General features: G+C 46.4%; 1 protein-coding gene across 6 annotated transcripts in view; it reads left to right on the forward strand.

Moving 5' to 3' along the window:
* TARBP1 (TAR (HIV-1) RNA binding protein 1) overlaps positions 1-20,540 on the forward strand; it is a 2,688,190-nt gene that overhangs the window by 448,188 nt on the left and 2,219,462 nt on the right. For all 6 annotated transcript variants that reach the window (XM_069607367.1, XM_069607363.1, XM_069607366.1 and 3 more), the window contains exon 6: positions 1,016-1,113. In XM_069607367.1, coding sequence (XP_069463468.1) covers positions 1,016-1,113 — 98 coding nt within the window. The remainder of the gene's footprint in view (positions 1-1,015; positions 1,114-20,540) is intronic.

The following is a 20,540-nucleotide window of genomic DNA, read 5'->3' on the forward strand; positions in this document are numbered from 1 at the left end:
AACTACCACTGCCTCGTATTTGGACCACAAATTCCTTAAGTGGGGATAATCAATCAGGGACTTTTTTAAGGTACGTTAGCAGGTCATGCTTAGCTTGCTGGCAGTTTATATCAAACCAGCCCCTATTCTCCAGGTTAAGCTTTCTGGTTTTCCCCATTGATATTGAGAAGAAGGGCAACCGTATTTTCATCATGTTATATAAGTTTCCTATATTGGTAGAAAAACAATCAGCCAAACAAATACCCACTATTTGAGAACCAATACTATCATAAATGCTCATAAATGTATTTAACTTTTTTTCTGAAAGGGGAAATTGTGTAAATATATGCATTTGTTTTAAAATTGTGTTAGTAGTACAGAAGAAATCCAATGTACCCACCCCAGCTCAACTCATCACCCCTTCTTTTGTACTACCTTGTTTTCGTCTGTGTAGGTATGCTTTCAAATAGTAGGGAAACCCCTTGTAATCCTAAATACCCTTCCAAACTATGTATTTTTCTTTAAATGCTAGTTTATTTTTGCATTCTTTGTTTTAAGCTTTCTCATGGTTTTATTTTCAGTAGTCTTTATTCAAGTTATTTTTGCAGCGTTATCAAGTTTGTAGCTTGATATTGGTTGCGTATTCATATGCTCTTTGTCCTACCTTCGTATGAGATTGATCAGTTGTAAAGCACATTGCAATTATTTTCTTCTGCCCTGTTATTGTAAGATTCCATTGATGCGTCAGGTTTTCAACATTGAGGAATTATAGACACATCCATGGTCGAAGGACATTATTTACTCTTAGACGAAGGGAACTGCCCCTTTAAGTCACCTAATGGGTGACACGATTGATATTGTTTTATGAACCGGAGAGATATAAACTGAGAGATATAAAGATAAAGAAATGTTGTTTAAGACAAGTACGCTTGTCTGCATCACCTCTGGCTATAACATTTAAACAGGTATTAATTTACATTGCGTTCAACGGATTGAGCTTTTTAATGCTTACCACTTGTTTTGTTTTTAATGGTAGGTCACCCGGTCAGTTAATTGGAGCCTGTCCTCATTTGGGCATGAAGTTTGAGAACTTTTTAACAAAGTTTATTTCCTGTCTTCCGGAACAAAATAAAGGTACTTTAGATGATGATTTCTGTTTTTCTTTGTCATATTTATGGCATTCTATTTCTTATGCTCTGGTACAACCTAATGATATTAATAAAAAATGAATAAGTTAAAGCGGAAGCAATCCTCTTTCATTTGAATGTTTACAGAGACTGATGTGTTAATATCAATTCCAGAATAGGGCAAATGATCTGAGTATTTTGGGGAAGATACTCAAAATAGATATTTGTGAAATATCAATGAGAGGCCGCAATCACAAAGAAATATCAGTGAGCGGTGGGAGTATTTCACTCCCCATTTTTAGAATTATGGGGAAAATTCAACATCAAGAATAAAAATGTGCCTCCTCCTTCGCAAGAGTAAAAATATCTGAAATCATTCCAATAGATGCATAACATTAAAATAGATTTAAAAACTGAGCCAAAATACGGGTATATCAAAGTTATCTGGTTTCAAATAATTGTTTAGAATTCTGATCTATATTCGCACATCAAATTCTGTTGGATATAAGGGTAAAAGGATCAAGTAGATTATAGAACCACTTCGGGTGCGGGGGAGGAGATCAGACTCTGACATGAAGTCTGTGGTATATGGAAAACAGTGTCCAAGATTTGGGACACCTTCGTCCCGTGCAAACCATATATACTGAATAAGACAGTCAAAATCTTTGTAAAGAGTAAATCGAAACCTTTTACTGAAACCATTCCAAATGTGTAAATTCAAAGAAAGCGTTTCACAAACATTTGGTATTCCTTGCATACATATCCATTTTGTCTTCCCTACATACACCTAGATCTATAGGTGAGTTTGTTGTTATTTTTACATATATTTTGATCTTGACTTTCCAAAAACATATCTAATTGGTAATGACATTGTGACCCTCACGTAGGATATTACCCTTGATCGATGCTCTAATCAAGTTGAATTACGGTGGAAAGCACACCATTGATGCAAGCGACAGTGTCCCTCTACAATTCATATCTAGCTGATGGCAGATATACATATACGGGACTCTATTTAGGTAGGTCCTACTGTAGCGATTTCATTTTTTTGAAGGTTGTGAGGGTATTAGGCTCTACACTAAAGAGTGTATCAAGGCACTACATTAAGTAGAAACCTCGAAGAAATGACAATTCCTTTCTTATCTGTTCACCATGTGTGCCTTCTAGAGAGGGCATTGTGTGCCACAATGGGTAATCTCTTGTGAAATAGTGGGACTTTTGGAAGAGCATTGGCTGTTCAATACTTATTCTCATATGATGAATTAACATTTGTGACCATTTCCCTGTTGTAAGGCATGTCTACAATACATTACATTAAGTAATGAGAATCGGCTTTCCTCTGAAGAAGGGACTCCTATGATTCCACACCAGATACTAAAAAATGTCAATTCGTTTATATTGGCAATTGTACAGATCATCTTCACCCTATGGGTTGACCTATATTGATGGCAAGAGTTTGTGAAACAGATTACAATTGTATGTTGTATATATTCAGTGGGACTTTTTTGATAACTCTGATTCTACCGAATACACTGTGACATATTACCTTTAGAAAGCATTTCCTGAATTATTGTTCTTGTATGAATTTTTGCAGAATCATTTTGCTCCTGAAGAAGGGGTATTAACCCCAAAAACGCATTGAGCCTCAAAAACGTATCACAGCAAGATTCACATCTCCAATTTTAGGTGCTACTTTGTGGTTGAATACTCTTCAAATTTGAATTTATTTGTACAATGTTTGTAAAACATTTTCTCTGAATTTCCACATTTGGAACTGTTTCAGTAAAATATTTTGATTTACTCTTTACAAAGATTTTAACTGCCTTATTCAGTATCTATGGTGTGCTGGAGACAGGAGTGTCCCAAATCTTGGACACTGTTTTCAAATAATTGTTTACCCTTGTGGAAAATGTGTATGCACACAACATATGGATGTGTGCTACTCGGCTGCATCCTCATGGTACTTGGACACTGGAACTCTCAAATCAAGTCTGACTCTTATCAGCATCACCTCTTTGGTTCTCGCTCCTACTGTTGCTGCCTAGCATTATCTGTCTGATAGGCACTACATGTTTTTGCTCCATCTCGTCTTCCCCTTGCTACTCTGTTTCCCATATTTCTCGCTTTCTGATACTCATTAAGTGTTGCCATGCCACCCAAAGTGGTCTTTCTCAGACACACCTCCCCTCCTCACCTTGCATCCTATTATTGCTGTTTCACCCCTGTCTAGCTGTACTGGTTGCTGTAACTTTGCTTCCTCGAATCATTACTCTTGAGATCTCGCCTTTCTCATTGCCTCTGTTGCAGTCCGCACACCTTTTTTTTCTTTCTACCACTGTCTCGTCTTGTTGGCCTGCCTTTCTCCTGTCTTTTGTGATTTCCACACTCTTTCTCACACTTGCTGTTGATATTTTGCTCTACTTCAATCCCTCACTTCTATTTCCTTGCATTCTTTATTGCTCTACCTCTTGATACTCCTTGGTCTCCTTCTTCCTGTTCTTGCTCCAATTCCATTTTTTGGCATGTCTATAACGTTCTCTGTTCTCCCGGCTCCACCCTTTGTTGCCCTGTGCTGCTTCGATTCAGAGTTACTCCTGTTCTATTTTCCTTTTGACATAGCAATAACAAATATTCAAAAAGATGATCAAAGAATTGGAAAACCCCATCCCTGTGACTACTTCAACCGTGGAGAGCAAGGACTGGTGCACGACCATACCAAATACTCTAGCCTATAAAATAACCATGCTCAAAGACAAAATCGCAGTAAAAAGATCACTACTACAGAGTAAAAACCCTCCTCCACCACTTGTGATCACTGTTCAGGACAACGAGGCATCACAATTCAATTTCTCTTTGGTTACCCAGGACCAGGTCCTCGACACCATAGCTAAACTAAAACACTCCAGCTGCAAAGGACTGTTTGCCTGCCCATCTTATCAAACTCTGCACACTAACACCTATCATCACAGACTTTGTCAACACATCATTTTGCACCAATACTGTTCCAGCTACTATAAAAGAAGCTTGGATCACCCTGCTCCTTAAACCATCACTTGACCCCACGGTACCCACAAATTACCGGCCAATAACAGCTCAATTTTTACTTAAAATAATTGACAAAATTGCTTATGCCCAAATAAAAAACCATTTCGAACAAAACAAGCTCCTAGGTGCCAGGCAATCTGGATTCAGACCTAATCATAGTACCAAGACGACTCTACTGGATTTAAAAATCCAAATAGACTCAATAAGAGACTCTGGAAATATGTGCATCCTTCTTTTACTAGACCTCTCCGCTGCTTTTGATTTGGTCGACCATGACAAATTATGTAGCACACTATCAAACAACTTTAAATTCTCACAGGAAGCCACCTGTTGGGTCAAATTGTTCCTCTATGAAAGGACCTCAAGAGTGGCCTTGGGTAAGGAAGCCGTGGACCCTATTCAGATCCCCATAGGTGTACCACAAGGATCGTGTCTCTCGCCCACCTTTTACAATGCCTACACAAAGCTACTTTTTGCAGCCTTGGATGCGATGGGTGTCATCTACACGAATTTCGCTGATGACTTTCAGATTCTTATCCCCATCACCGGAAACCATGACCAAGATACGCTTAATGTAAATAAAATGTATGCCATAATCCAAAATTGGATGGCTAACAGCCTTTGTTTAAATGACGATAAAGACAGAGATACTTATAGTAGGCTCTCCTTCCAAAATAAAACCTCTACCCTCAGAGTATGCCTCTATTACCATTGATGGCACACCTATCCCGATTCTCAATCAAGTCAAAATGCTGGGTGTCTACCTTGGCACTAGTCTCTCAATGAATAAACATGTTAATGTCCTAGCATCTACCACCTCCTACACATCCAAACTTATTGCGCTTAGTCGTCAATTCCTGTCACCACAAAATTGCATCACGCTGGCGCGAGCACTCGTACTGTCCAAATTGGATTACTGTTGTTGAGATCCTCTTACTGGGCACATGAATGTTGACTAAGTCTTTGTAATATTCTGTTGAATATGCTTGGGCTCTCGGAATACCCTTAGGGCAAACAAGTGTGTTCATTGCGCTTTCCACCATGTGCAAAGGCTGTGAGGTACTGTGAATCAGGGTGCAAGGTTATCGAAAAAGAAGGCGTTCTTTAAATCAACCACTGTGAAGTGGTTTGCTTCTTTAGGGATACTGCACAAAATGGTGGTAGCGTTTGGAACTACAGGAAATACTTTTTGGACTACGCCATTAAGTGGGCAGAGATCCTGTATTGTTCTCAATTGCCCCTTGTTGCTTTGTTGACAGGGTATATGGCAGTATTGCATGGTGAGGTAGAGGGCACTATTATCCCTTGGTGAAGCAGGGCCTGTATTGTCTCTTTTATTCCATCTCCGCCTCCCGTGATAAAGGGTACTGTTTTACTCTGCGTAGTACTGCTCCAATTGTTAGTGTAATCTGTACTGCAGTGTTAGGCAGAATCGTGTGCAGTTCCCTTGGGGAACACTGCAAAAAGATTAAGACTACAGGAGTAAGCAGTACACCCAATTGGTAGCAGTCTCCACCAAGATTTACCTGGTAGCTGTGGCTGAGCAGTCAGACTTCTCTCAAGAAGAGTAGGGCAGTATATAGAGTATGCACAATAGGGCTAAAAACACAGTAGAGCAAACAAACACTGACCAGAGCTTTGTATAAAAAGTATATAATTATTTATTTAAAACACACTTTAGGCAATATACTAGCACTCTAAATCAAAAGCAAGTTAAAACACAGTCAGGTAAAGTATACACACCTCCCTTAATAACTATTAGACAAGTCAGGATTAAAACAACACGATTGGTTAAACAGATGTGAGCGCATAACCTGATGGCACTCCAATAGTTCAGTAAAAGGGAGAGAAAAAGGCAGAGCATAGAAATAAAACAGGTCCCAACACTTTTAGGAGTTCTCAGCAAGGGAATAAAGGCAGTTTAGACTGTAGAGACAAAGTTCATATGGCCAGGCCCACTTTAAAAGGGAGCAAAGCGAAATGTGCCCAGAATCACACGGTTTAAAAATGCACTAAAAGTCTTTGCAGAATGTTCAAAAGGGGTTGGGGCGAGAAGGTCTGGGGCCAACCCAGTTGGCAAGCCAAGGATTTAAGGGTCACCTTGGGCAAACCGAAGAAAGGGAGGCCAGGCAGGACACAGTACCTTAAACAAAGAGGAAGCTCCAGCGGCGGCAGTGGTTGCAGTTCGTTGTTTCGACCAGGGGAAGAGAGGATCTCGTTGAGGGGGAAACGTGGAGTCGTTGCACTGCACAGGGATGAAACCACCCGCAGCGTTCGTCAATAAAAGGAGCGTTCCTTTTATTCACGGTCAAAGTGGTTAAGCTTGGCTATCCGGCCGCCGGGGTGCTTGGCACGGGCGATTCGACCAAGAGACGTCTTTTGAAGGCGAAAAGGGCGAATTGGTTGGTCCCACCAGCTCAGAGGAAGAAGACTCGTCCAGCAGAAGATCTTCTCTTGTCGTCGGGAAAGTGGTGAGGTAGTTGCAGCAGGGCTTCACTGGTGGTGTCTTCGTTGCAGATGGCTCAGCTTCTTCCCTCTTCGGATTCTTAGGTCCTGTGGCGACTTCTGAAGTTCCAGTCCCAAAGGCCCTGCTTTTATGCAGAAAAACCCCCATTCATCAGCCTAGCTGTCAATCACACATGCTAAGTGGTGAGCCGGGCGGCTCACCACTGGGCCAATCAGAGTAGAGTGCGACTTGGGTTGCGGAGGCAACACAGTCCAGGGTGCCAATTCCCCCCTCCACCCCTCCTGTGGAACCCAGACAGAGTGCCACCATTTGGAGGGCTTCTGTGGAGAAGCCCGCCAAAATGGTGGAACAGAGGGCTCGACCTTGGACAGAGTTACAGAGACGGACACAAACGCCATTTTAGAAAAGAGTTCTGGCAAAAAGGCCCAACCGGGGATTTAATATTAAATAAATAAACCAGCGGTATCTTTAACATTGCACCAAAAAGTGGTAGGTTTAAAATCAATGGGAAAATCCCATAGAGAATATTCCGGTGGAATATTTCGCGTGGCAACCACTGCCACCAGCCAGAAACTCGACAAGGGAACAGACCCAGGGCAATATAATTAACCCCTTCCAGTACTTCCACAATATGATAGTTTGTACTGGTTCTGTTCACAATTTAGGTCAATGGTGCCTTTACATTCCCTGGGAGACAGTAGTCAGTCCCAGGGTATGGAGTCTATGTTTTGGGGTCACTATGACACACCTGTGTTACTGCACTGAGGGTGCTGTGTAACACACACATCAAAAATGGATACCCTATGGAGTAGAAAGAAAACCCCATAGCCCATAAGCACACACAGAGTCAAAGACACTCAAATCATGCCTAAGAGTGGGAGGAAAAGAGTCTCACTCTTAGCAGGAGAAAAAAACAAACCCCAAAAATCCAGCAAAGCTGCTGGGGGACTCACTAGGTTTGGGAAATTAGCCTTATAAGAGAATTCTCCCTAACATGCGGTCACTTCCTTTAGTAGCCCTACGTCGTCTGGGTTGGTTGTCCAAAATTGTGCTGGCACATACCGTCACCCTGGAGGAAGGGAGGTGGTGCGTCAACGGCCATTAGGAGGCACTGCACTCGTCTGTACTGCACCATGATCTCGCAGAGGATATTTCTAGTATTATCTCCCCATTATTGTCGTTTTCCTCAAGGTTCTGCATCTGTTACTTCCTTGAGGCGTACAGTGGGATCGATGCACAACACAGTATGCCACTGGCACCCTTTTCTGTTCCGAGTAAAACTACTCTCTTTGCAGATACTATCAACCCTTGTAAGTCTAGGGACTGTATTGTACCTGCCATCAATTATAGGGGCACACAGGGCGGAAAATTAAATCAGTTGGCACTCTCCAGCAGGATTTGGCAATTTGTGGCACTGCTTCTACAAGCACTGTTATACCGCATATGAAGATGTCTGGGTCGATGGGCATTCCTTGCACTGCTACCTCACGTGCCATGGCGTGCATTGAGACCATCGCTCTCATTGCGCACATCCCTGGTGTGGCGCAGACAATGCTGTGATCAGTAAATATGATTGTCATATTCAACTTTCTGAGCAGATACCTGCCGAGCAAGTTGACAGGCGAACTCTCAGAATATAGTAGGGGAGTACGTACTACCTTTCCCCCCACCTTTATATCCAAATCTTTAGTCTATGGAACCGTAGAAATAGCCCCAGAGAATCCCTGCGTGTCGAGAGTTTTGTCAGGTAACAGGAAGTGCCTTTCACTGATGAATAATTTCTCAGCGCCCGAATCAACCATATGAATGAATTGCTTGTTTCCTATCTCTGCCCCCACCAAGGTTCCTCTTCTAGGTTCAGGGTCATCGACCGGACTGGACATGCATGTGCTCTCTGTGGGCTGTCCTAGTCAGGGAAGGTAATTGTCCCACGAAAATTAGTTTCCCCCACCACTGTTGTGCCGTGGAACGGGGCCACTGTGCCACTAGGTGTTCTGTTAAAGGGGTTCATGTTTCCTGTCTGCTGAAAGTTGCTTGGAGGCACGTATTGTTGCAACATCTGCTGTGGTTGCTGTGTGGGAGGGCCTGGTATCTGTGGGGGCAACTGCCTGTATGCCTGGTGTATTTCTTAGGGTATGGATGTCATCCTGGGAGTCAGCCCCTGAGGTGCCCCTTGAGGGGGCATACCATAATTATGTTGACCATAACTGTACCCCATCCTCTGTCTGCTTCTACACTCCTGAGAAATGTCCCCACTTCCCACAGTTCCAACATTGTCCCATCCTCCAAACCCCCCCCCCCTCCCCCCTGGTCCTTGGAACCCACCTCTTCCTTGCTGTTGTCCTCCTTGCCACTTCAGGCCAGGGTATTGTGTGTTCCTGCCCCACTGCCCTTGTACTACTTCTGATCACACCGCAGCTATTCTGGCGTTCGCAAAATTAGGGGTTACCACTGCCCCTTCAGTCTGGGTTGGCGTCGACACGGACTACTCCACAGCTACTTTAGTTACTTTGTTTTGTCTTAGTTTCCCTGTCAGTTTTTATTTGTCTACAATGGTGGATTATGATGCCTGGTTTTTCAGGCCATCCCTTCGCCTCAACACCCACAATTTTGTCTAGTGCATTCTACATTTCATTGGGTAGGCCCCGTTTAACAATAAAATAGGAAGAGGGTATTGATTGGTCCTGTACGTTTCCCTTCTCTGTTCTCCACATCTCTGGAACCTTAAGAATAAATTGAGCGGCGTCTTCATCGCCCATAGTACATTGCATGATGGATTGTAGGTCGGGTGTGTTGGGAAATGCTCTTCACAGAGCATCCCATAATTTTCGCTCAAATTTTATTAAAGGAGGCCTCGTCATGATGCTTACCCCCGGGGAACCAGACCAGGTCCAGCAACCCCGGAAGCAGGCATCAAGTTATTTTGAGCAAGCCCGAAATCCCCTGCCAGGGGCTGTTTGGGTGCGGTCCTGGCGCCTATGGCGCCAGGCTCATAGAGTAGAACTTACCTGATGCAGACCATGCTGCAAGCTTACCTGATGCAGACCATGCTGCAGAGCTCCAAGCCAAATGAGGCTTGGAAGGGACTATTTTACCTAGGGACTATTTTTTACTCGGGTGCGGAGGAATACTTACCTGGGACTACTTTGGTGGCTATTTAAACCACGCCCGAAGAGCAGCACACGCTTCGCATTATTCTGCATCCAGCAGCGTAACGCTCACCGTGTCTGCAAGCCTGTATCCAGTCTTCTGCCACGCCCGCCTCGAGTCTGCAGCTCCTAGAAAAAGGGAGGAACAGAAGGAGAAGGGGTTAGAATAAGAGCAAAATCTTCGATCCTTACCTGAATTCCGGATCCACCGCACTTTCGAGCTGGAAGAAAGAAGCATTTTATGCACGTCGCCTCGCCTGCTGCAGCGCCGCGCTGAACTCACCGGCCTTCGCAGCATCCTCACGATCCACTGCATCCTTCTGCATGTTCCCGCCGCACCCTGGCACCTAAGGGGAACACAAGAACAGCAAAGGTGAGCCAAGGGAATAAACGGAGGCAATAGTAACTACCCCCATAGACTTACCTGATTACCGCCAGGGGTACTATTCCTCTTCACGGGTCGGCGCAGTCTCCATTGCATCCTCGCCGTACCCTGGCCTCTAAGGGGAACAAAAGGACAACAAGGTGAGACGAAGGGACGAACGAGGGGAACTCTTCTCACCACAATAGACTTACCTAATTTTACCGCCGGAGGCATTATTCCCCGAACTTCATATTTTCTCTCCACACCTGAATAAGGGAGCAAGCCACAGGTTACATTTTGGCCTTATTTTATTGAACTATGTAGGATAAGCCAAATCCTACCTGAACTTCGTCGGCTACCACGAGGAACTCTTCGCTGGGGTCAAGCTGCAAACTGCAAGGAATCGGACAAGAGTGAAAGTCAGACATGTGAACTCTTACGAACTACATACTTTTTGGAGTCAATATTGTTCGGGAACTCACCAATTCCTTCGAGCCAGTGAAGCAACTGGTTATCAACGCGCCCCTGCGCTCAATGCAGGATGGAGAGCTCATCTTTTCAAACCATCAGGTGAGACTATAAGAGGGGACATCAAAGGTGATCTGTGGGGAGAACAGTGGGGGTGGGGGGATTTACGCTCAACCCCACGGGTGGTTAATTCCCTTTCTCCATTTACAGAAGAATATTCCTACGGGCCAAGCAAACGAAGCTAGGTGGGCCAGTCCAGTCCGTCATCTCGGCCCTACGCGTCACATTGGTGGAGACCGCAGCTGTCCAGTTCAGATCGACGCCTCTGTGGGAGCCGGGTGAGCGTAACACTCATCATGTGCATCGTTTGCAAGGGTTACTCCCGGGTACCCCGCTTTTACCCACACATCAGCAGCTTGATCTCCGATGGTAGCTACCAATAGGCTTTTGATGTCTACTACTGCTAGGGGCACTCCCGGCGTTTGCTTTTCGAATGCATAGATCAATTTACCCGCGCCAGGCGTATAAGAGGCATTTGCAATCGTGCTTTGTTCTCTTCCCTCATTTTCTCACTTCCCTTTTTCCTTGCCACCGCCACAATGTGAAATCTACTCCTTAGCCTCCCATCCGATAAACTTTCCACCCTAGCGGTTCTTTCCGGTGCCTGTTCTGCTTCCTCATCCTCGTATACCTCGAACTTGTCTAATGTACTCCTCCCGTCAGCATTGTCGTATCCCAAGCTGTCAGCCCGCTCGCTTCCTTCTCTCTCATTTTCAACATGCACGTTTTTTTATGGATGTATTATCTATCCTAAATAGGAAATCCCCTGCTATCCATCCATCTGGTGTCTGTTCTACCGGTCAGGTTTTACTTCATTTTGCACTGTTCGTAGTCGTTTAATTCTGCTCTTGCTGAGACCATTGCTACCTCTAAATCTTTTATTGACATCAGCATGTCCTGGGGTGTGGGGGCGGTGGCGCTGTCCCTGCTGTGTACACATAGGTCGGGTTGGTATAGCCTACCGCGGGGTGAGATGCCAGTGGGTAAATCCCTCCGAGTCTGTCGCTGCCCTGCCCTCTATTCCTGGGCACTCGCCCTTGCAACCGTTCTGTCCGTACTCTCCCTTACACTCTTCAGTGTCCTCAAACATCCTCCAGAGATCTAATATTTCCTTCCATTTTTGTAATTTTATTCCCCTTATACTTGGCTGTTAGAATAATGGACATATGTTCTAGCATATCCTTATTGTGCAAGCCCTGCTCTGCATACAAGTGGGCCCACCCCTCCTCTTGTCTCCGTCACCCACTGCTTATGGTACTTCTCAAGTATGTCTCGATATAGCGATGGGGCCCTACACATATGTTTCTCCTCCCATGTTGGGGGTGGTTGCTGTTGTGTACTGCACACTGTTACAGGGTTATTAAAAAACACAACCGATTTTCACTCCCTCCTATCAAATTAAACAAATATTCACACACCCCCTCCCCACATACACTACACACACTCAAATATACCACAAATTACACAATGCCTCTCCAGGGCCTCCACCCTACACAATAGAAATGGCAATAAAACAAGCTAAAATAACAAACTAAAATAACAGCTACTATTGCCGAGCCCTCTAATTATGTTGAGCTCTTATATATTTCCTTTTTTCTTCGTTCTACAGTAGGAGCGGCACCACCTTCTCCCCTCACTTTTGCAGGCTCCCTACCAGTTCCTTTTCCTTTCCTTAATATTATTCTAAAAAAAGGAATAACAAAAAAAAAACACTCCACATACATGCCACACCTGCAATTTAAAAACCCGCGTGTTCACTCTCTCCCCTACTTGTTATCCCTTGCAAGGCTATACTCGTGTGTGCGTGTTCACCCAAACTCCTCTGACACGGGGTTCCAACAACACTGGCCTGCACTTCTCCTCAGAGCCACACCCTGCTCTAGAGAACAGACAGGAATTCTGCAAAGACGGCTCTTGTAAAGCCACTGGGAAATGTGTTTTTTGGGACTTGTCGATGTAGGTGGGCGTGGCCCTTTCCGAGAGGCTGCCTGAGCACCTGCGCAGGTACCGGGGGCGCTGGGATCACGTCAGGGTCACCAAATGAAGGCACGCCCAGAAACACTCAAGCCAAAAAAAATACAACCCGCTATGGAAGAACGGGCAACAAATTCTTGCAACAATAACATTTTAATCGCACAAAAAATAGGTAGACCAGCAAAGAACTCTGCTGCTCAAGAACGTTGTGCCGAAAAATAGTACAAGCAAAATGTTATAAGGAAACACATCGTCATTAATAAAGTCACATATACAGTAAAAACCTGCATGGCTGGTTGGTGAGACCCTATACATGGCCGGCCTGCTCCATAGGGCATATCGGGCTGCTATTGGTCCCAACCCCGTCCGTCTGTCTTCCATCACGTAAGGTAAGCTGGGCTCATCTCTGGGGAACCAAGGTCGAGTTCGCAATTAGTTATTATGTAAGACCGTGCTACTCTATCATTATGGCATGCACCTGGGGAAACTCTGGGACTAGCACAAGGGGAGGCTTAAGATCATGCTCACCCGCACATTCTTCACTCAGTCCATATTGCACTTTCTGCACCCAAGGCTTCCACCCTCACTTTGGACTATCATTTATTACACCTTGTACCTCCTATTACAAACGTTGTCATTATGAAATAAGGTGGAATGGTTGTGTTCTTTTAGATCTTTTATGACCACTAGGTTTATGGTAGGTGGTCTGAGGTCACCTACTATCGCGAACTTCAGGGGTCTTCACTGGGGCAGTTGTGGGTGTCATAACTCATGGTGGGCTGGGTGGGGTTTGAGAGGTCTGCTTTTTGCCTGGTTGCGATAACGTTTATTGCAAGGCGCCTGGTACTGTCTCGCAGCCTTGCAGGGCGCATGCCTTCTTGTGATAACACCTATTAGCAACAGTTATGGAACAAAGGAAAGTTTCTATGGGAGCTAGCAGCGTGGGTCGCTCGATCATCGGCGCTTGGGCCTGTTCAGGTTTCTTTGTTGGGTTTGCGTTTAGCACGCAGCCATGCAGGGCCGAATGTTTCCAAGATAACTACAAAAATGGCGCTTCCTTGTATGTGCGCACTAAGTCTACATGTTTGTATTTCATGTAATTCTAGCTGAACTACCCGGCTGCACCCAGGGTTTCAATTCCCAGATTTTTTAATCTCTGATCAGTAAGTCTCACTTCAGTTTCTTCAGCAGTTCCATTGCTTTGTTTTTTAGCAGCACAAATTCTCTGATTAGTAAGTCTTGCTTCAGGTTCTTCAGCACTTTCATTGTTCTCTCAAAGCATGTTGAATTCGATCAGCTTCAAGGTCTTGAGATTTCCCTTCTTCAGAATGTTGATCATGTTTCAGCTCGGATACGCGATGAGCACTTCCTACAATTGACCTGTGTAACAACACAAAACGTAATGCCGAAAACAAAGGCGAAAAACAAAAAAAGGTGAATCATCTTGGGAACAGGATGAACTATCGAGCCAGAAATAGTTGCATTAATTCGGCATTGAAATACAGAATATTCCATGTAAAATTCATGACACCAGACCTCACCGTTCATGAGGAGCTACGTCCACAAGAACGGCACATACAAACCCACAAACAAGCACGACTTTGTTTTATATATATATATATATATTTCTGAGGCTTGTGGAATCTGCTTAGATCACATGCTGTGCATAGGCCGACATCTAGTGGAAGCTGCGGAGTATTACAGTTTTGTTTTTCGAAACTCGAAAATGGGCGTCAACACAGGCGTGCCAGTAATACTATCCCTAGTGTGACGTCCACTGTACCCAAGATGCCTCACGCGTCTAGGATCCTCAGATTGTTTTTTTCCGCCATACTGGTCGGAAGCATCTTGCGGAGTCCCCTGGCCTTAGCCATACTTTTGCTAATAATTGAGAATTATAATTCTTTTTTGACATCCTTCCCCACCCCAACGTCGACCCTCGACGACGGCTGGAGAAGACATCGACCGTCGGCTGCTGCACGACGGATCTGGGCCTCGGAAGGCCGCTGGCCTCGGCCCGGGCCTGGTAGGCCGCTGGCCTCGGCCCGGGCCTGGTAGGCTGCTGGCCTCGGCCCTGCAAGTAGGGAGAGTGGGGGGTGTAACATACTCTTCACTTTTGGTATATAGGTACACCTTATATATTTCCTACACTTACCAGCCCGCTGCCTCAAGGTGCGTATGGAGGGTACCCCTTTCCAATTCTGCCCCAAGTGCAACCGCAAATACCCTTGGGTCGACAGGCACGCCACGTGCAATCTCTGCTTGCCGAGGGACCACCCCGAAGCGAACTGCAGAGCGTGTAGTAGGTTTAAACCTAAGACACTTAAGGACCGTTCGACAAAGCGTTGGGCCCACCACGCCAGGCAGGCGGCCATGGCAGCGGAGGGCGCCTTCAGCGATGGCAGCGACGCCGTACTTTCGGACGGCGAGGGCATTACGGCGTCGAAAGACAGCCGAGCGCAGGTCCCCGACCTCGGAAGGTCGTCCGGCAGGGCGGCTATGGAGAAGACCCCCGGCGACGCAAGCGCTACACCTACACACACTAAGCACACTAAGTCCAACCGAACCTCGACGACGTCGACTTCTCGGAAAGAGGCACAGATAGAACGGTCCGACTCGGTGTCCTCTGTGCGCTCTCGATCGAGATCGCCTCATGACGCAAGGCAATCATCCACTCTTGCCAAGAGTGCCTCGCTCCCTAGATTAACGGAAGTTCGATCGTCGGAAGACGAAGACGACTTCCACCCCCAGGCCGCGCTCCAAGAGACCGAGCCCGCAGTTAACACCAGCGAGGCCCCACGCTCGAAAAACACAGATACCCCTCCCGACCCTCGACGCCAGGCGTCGAAAGTCTCTGGGGCCTCCAAGGGACAGGGAAAACATTTTTTCCATGCACGGGGAGGGGGGAAAATAGCGGAAAGCACATTCTTCCACTCCTGTAAGACCATCCTTCCCCCCTAAGCAGACAGACAAACACAAGTCTACTGGGACATCTACATCCAGCAGGGTTACCCTTGATAAGCCTACTAAAGTCATCCCCTGTTCCAAAGAATGGTCCAGTGAAGACATAGACAGGGTCATGTCAAGGATGTCTTCCTTGGCTGATTTTTACGACAAAAATCCAGAGCATTTCCTTTCCTATGACCCTCAAGGGGCCACACCCTCAGGTTCCTCTGATCCTATCCCCCTAAGTAAAAAGGCCCGGTTCGAAAGACCTGATCCCTTCGAGGTGCAGCCTTACTCTACTCCATACTCTACTCCACACCCCAGGTACCAAGGACAGCCTTTCCCTGAGGGGGACCAGGAGTTTGAAATTATGGAGGAACAAACCGGGACTGAATACTATGCGGATGATGAGGACCAGGAGGAGGGAGAAGATGGACAGGAAATTTACAGAGTAGATTCCCCGGTAGAGAGCGAAGCCCCAGTTACCGACTCGCCAGTTGATAACCAGCCCCTCCTTAATGAGGTTCTCGCTCGCGCGGCAGAACATTTTCACATCGACACCCACGGTGTACAGGAGGAAAGGGACTTCGCGGAAGAGTTGGTGGGAGAGAGGAGGCCGGTCGCTCAGACCATCCCTATCCTTAAATCCATCCAACATCCAACGTAGAATAGATCCGTCCCTGGTGAACCCTAACCTCACCAGAGCAGTCAACCCCAGGGTCGAAAAACTTTTCCGGGCAGCCCAGTCTGACCCTCTCTATATAAGAGGACATCTTAAACCAGACTCCCTAGTTGTTACCAACACTAGGAAGAGGGCTGGAACACCCTTATCGTTGTCAGAAGCTCCTCCCGACAAGGAGAGCAAGAAACTGTACGGGTTTGGCAGAAAGGTAGCCTCAACGTCCGCCTACCAAGCAAGAATTGCTAACTCCACCACCCTGTTGGCCAGTTACAACTGCCATCAATGGGAAGAGGTCGCGGCACTCATAGCATCTGCTCCTGAACCGTTAAAGGGCCAGTTGGCTCGGATCTCGGCAGAAGGGAGAGCCGTGTCTGGTTGCATATTAAAAGCAACTTTCGACGCCGCGGACAACGCAGGAAGATTGATAGCAGAAGGTACTGTTATCAAAAGACATGCGTGGCTACGGCAGTCGGGGTTCAAGACGGAAACTCAGGCTTCATTAATAGGCAAGCCGGTGGAACCTGATCTATTGTTTGGGAAAGCGGTCGAAGACGCACTTAAAAACGCCAAAGATGAATACGAAACACTGAAATCCCTTGGCCAACTAACCAACAAACCCCCTAACCAGAGGGGGAACAGTAATTTTCGTCGCCCACACGGCCAAAATTCACAAAGAGGCAACTATGCCCAGGGACAGGGTACACAGTGGAACAACAGCCAGCAGTCTACCCAAAGTTACGGCAGGGGTAACAAGAGAGGTCGTGGGAGAGGCAGAGGCAGCCCCAACAAGGGAGGTGGCACGCCTCCACCAAAGCAGTGACGCTCAGTTCAGGGTCCCTTCTCACGCAACCCCAGTAGGGGGACGCATTTCCAACTTCTCCCAGGCTTGGGAAGGGATCACGTCAGATAGATGGGTGCTGTCAACAGTGTCCACAGGATATTGTATAGAATTACTGCAGCGTCCCCGGAACCATCCTCCACGACAAAGAGTACACTCCTTAGAACATCAGAAGATCCTTCTCGAGGAGATCGCCATTCTGCTAGAAAAGGACGCGATAGAACTCGTCCCAGGACACCAGGTAAACAAGGGTATCTATTCAACTTACTTCCTTGTGCCAAAGAAAGATTTGACAATGCGCCCAGTATTGGACTTACGGCCTGCCAACAAGTATGTCAAGCCCCAAAAATTCCGTATGACCACGCTACAAGAGGTAATCCCCCTCCTAAAAAAGGGGGATTACATGGCAACCTTGGATATGAAAGATGCTTATTTTCATATTTCCATGCTCCCGGCGCACAGAAAGTACTTGCGCTTCAAGGTGGACAGTCGCCACTACCAATTCAAGGTACTGCCTTTCGGGATAGCTTCAGCACCAAGGGTATTCACCAAGGTACTGGCGGTGGGAGCTGCACACCTACGCAGGGAGGCAATCCCAGTGTACCCTTATCTGGACGACTGGCTCATAACGGGGGAAACCCCAAGAATTTGCAGGTCAAACATTCACGAATTAGGCTTCTCAATCAACGAGAAAAAGTCAAGCCTGGTGCCAAGCACCTCAAAACAGTTCCTAGGAGCAATCCTAGATACTCAGAAAGGGTTGACCTTCCCTTCGGAAGAGAGAATTCGGAATATACTACTGCAAATTCCACATTATCAGTCAGGTCAACAAATAACGGTACGCAAAGCAATGCGGTTACTGGGCATGATGGCGTCATGCATTTACCTGGTCCCCCACGCGCGACTGCGCATGCGTCCCATGCAGGAATGGTTGGCGAAACAGTGGTCTCAGGCAAGTGGTCAGTGGGACGATATAGTGGTCGTTTCGCCAACACTTGTACAGAGCCTACACTGGTGGACAAGAGAGAATCTCGCAAGGGGGAAACCCTTTTACGATCCCGAAGTACAGGCAGTGGTGACTACAGATGCATGCCTGACTGGGTAGGGAGCTCATCATCTCCACCACACAGCTCAGGGTCTCTGGTCTCACTCAGTAGCCAAGAACCACATCAACCTGCTAGAGCTTCTGGCAGTATTCCGAGCGCTTCGGGCGTTCGAGCCCCATCTACTAAACTTGTCGGTGCAGATCCGGACGGACAGCACGACAGCCATGTTCTATCTGAACAAGCAAGGAGGGACTCGTTCGCCAAATCTGTCCACGCTTGCCCAGAAAATCTGGATATGGGCACTCAGACGGAACATCTTCCTATCATCGCAACATGTTCCAGGGGAGCTCAATTCCCTAGCGGATGCTCTAAGCAGAGACTCCCTCCCAGAAGAACACGAATGGGTCCTTCACAGAGAGATCGTAGAAGATCTCTTCTCTCAGTGGGGTTTCCCCACTATAGACTTATTCGCCACAAGTGAAAACAAACAATGCCCAGGATTTGCATCCAGGTTCCCCCAGCCAGATTCCCAAGGGAACGCCCTGTGGATGAACTGGTCAGGGATGTTTGCATACGCTTTTCCACCAACTCCTCTCATCAGGAAAGTGGTGTACAAGATGAACAAGGAATCGATGACGCTCATCCTAGTTGCTCCCATGTGGGCGAGACAACCATGGTTTCCACACCTACGCAGGATGGCGGTGTGCGAGCCCATCAAACTTCCAGCCTGGTACAACCTTCTGTCCCAGCAACAAGGTCAAACAGTGCACCAGGAACCCAACTCAATGAACCTGGCAGCATGGCTCCTGAGGTCATAGAGTTTGGACATCTCAATTTACCACAGAGGTGTATGGACATCCTAAAAGAATCCAGGAAACCAAACACAAGGCACTGTTACTTTGACAAGTGGAAGAGATTCTTTATTTGGTGCCAGAATAAACAAATCAACCCAGTTGATTGCACTCCTTCCAACGTTGTGACATACATGCTCCACCTGCTGGATGCAGGATTGGTTTTTAACTCTCTGAAAGTACACCTGGCAGCCCTCTCGGCTTACACCACATCCCATAACAGGGTGTCGTGGTGGAAAGTACCAGTAGTTAAAGCCTTCATGGAAGGAGTAAAGAGACTTCACCCTCCCATTTCGAACCCACCGCCAGGATGGGACCTTAATGTGGTGCTAGCTAAGCTCATGGGCCCCCCTTTCGAACCCATGCATAAAAGTAGTCTCAAACACCTGACTTATAAAACGGCCTTCTTAGTAGCCATTACCTCTATAAGAAGGGTCAGTGAAATTCAGGCTCTGTCAGTGCAGGATCCTTTCTTTACTATCCACAAAGACAAACTGGTTTTACGCACACACCCTAGGTTCTCACCTAAATTTATATCAAAGTTCCATGTAAACCAGTCCATCAAGCTTCCGGCTTTCTTCCAGAACCCGCAAAGCTCGGCTGAGGTGAAACTACACACCCTAGATGTGCGTAGGGCGGTCCTCTACTATGTGAATAAAACCAGACCGCTAAGGAAAACAGATCAACTGTTTGTCTCCGTAGCTACAAGCAGAGAGGGAGATCGCGTCTCTAAAGGCACTATCTCGAAGTGGATTATCAACTGTATACAGCTGTGTTACTCTCTTTCTGAAAAAACTCTGCCTTTTACGCCAAGGGCCCACTCTACTAGAGGCATTGGGGCCACTCTGGCTTTCATTGCAAATGTTCCCCTCGACACCATTTGCAAAGCAGCTACTTGGAGCTCTATTCACACTTTTACTCAGCATTACTGCATTGACACTCATTCCAAGACAGTACACAAGTGGGACAAGCGGTTCTAAGACACCTGTTTGCTCATGACCCTTCTCACATCTCACCTCCTTCTTCTGGTACTGCTCGCTAATCTATGCACAGCATGTGATCTAAGCAGATTCCACAAGCCTCAGAAGGGATACATTACTCACCGTAATCGTATTTCTGATGCTTGTATCTGCTTAGATTCACATGCGACCCACCCTTCCTCCCCTCCGAGAGAAGGCGCATGATTGCTTGTAGTCTTACCTTTCTGTCTATCTGCTTGGATTATCGGTACTCACGCTACTCCTCATGTCAGAAAAAATACAATCTGAGGATCCTAGACGCGTGAGGGATCTTGGGTACAGTGGACGTCACACTAGGGATAGTATTACTGGCACGCCTGTGTTGACGCCCATTTTCGAGTTTCGAAAAACAAACTGTAATACTCCGCAGCTTCCACTAGATGTCGGCCTATGCACAGCATGTGAATCTAAGCAGATACAAGCATCAGAAATACGATTACGGTGAGTAATGTATCATATATATATATATATATATATATATATATATAGAGAGAGAGAGATTGTGTTTGTACAGGGTTTCTTAGT

The sequence above is a fragment of the Ambystoma mexicanum genome, chromosome 4q (assembly GCF_040938575.1).
Source record: "Ambystoma mexicanum isolate Mex_15411 chromosome 4q, UKY_AmexF1_1, whole genome shotgun sequence".
Classification (NCBI taxonomy): Eukaryota; Metazoa; Chordata; class Amphibia; order Caudata; family Ambystomatidae; genus Ambystoma; species Ambystoma mexicanum.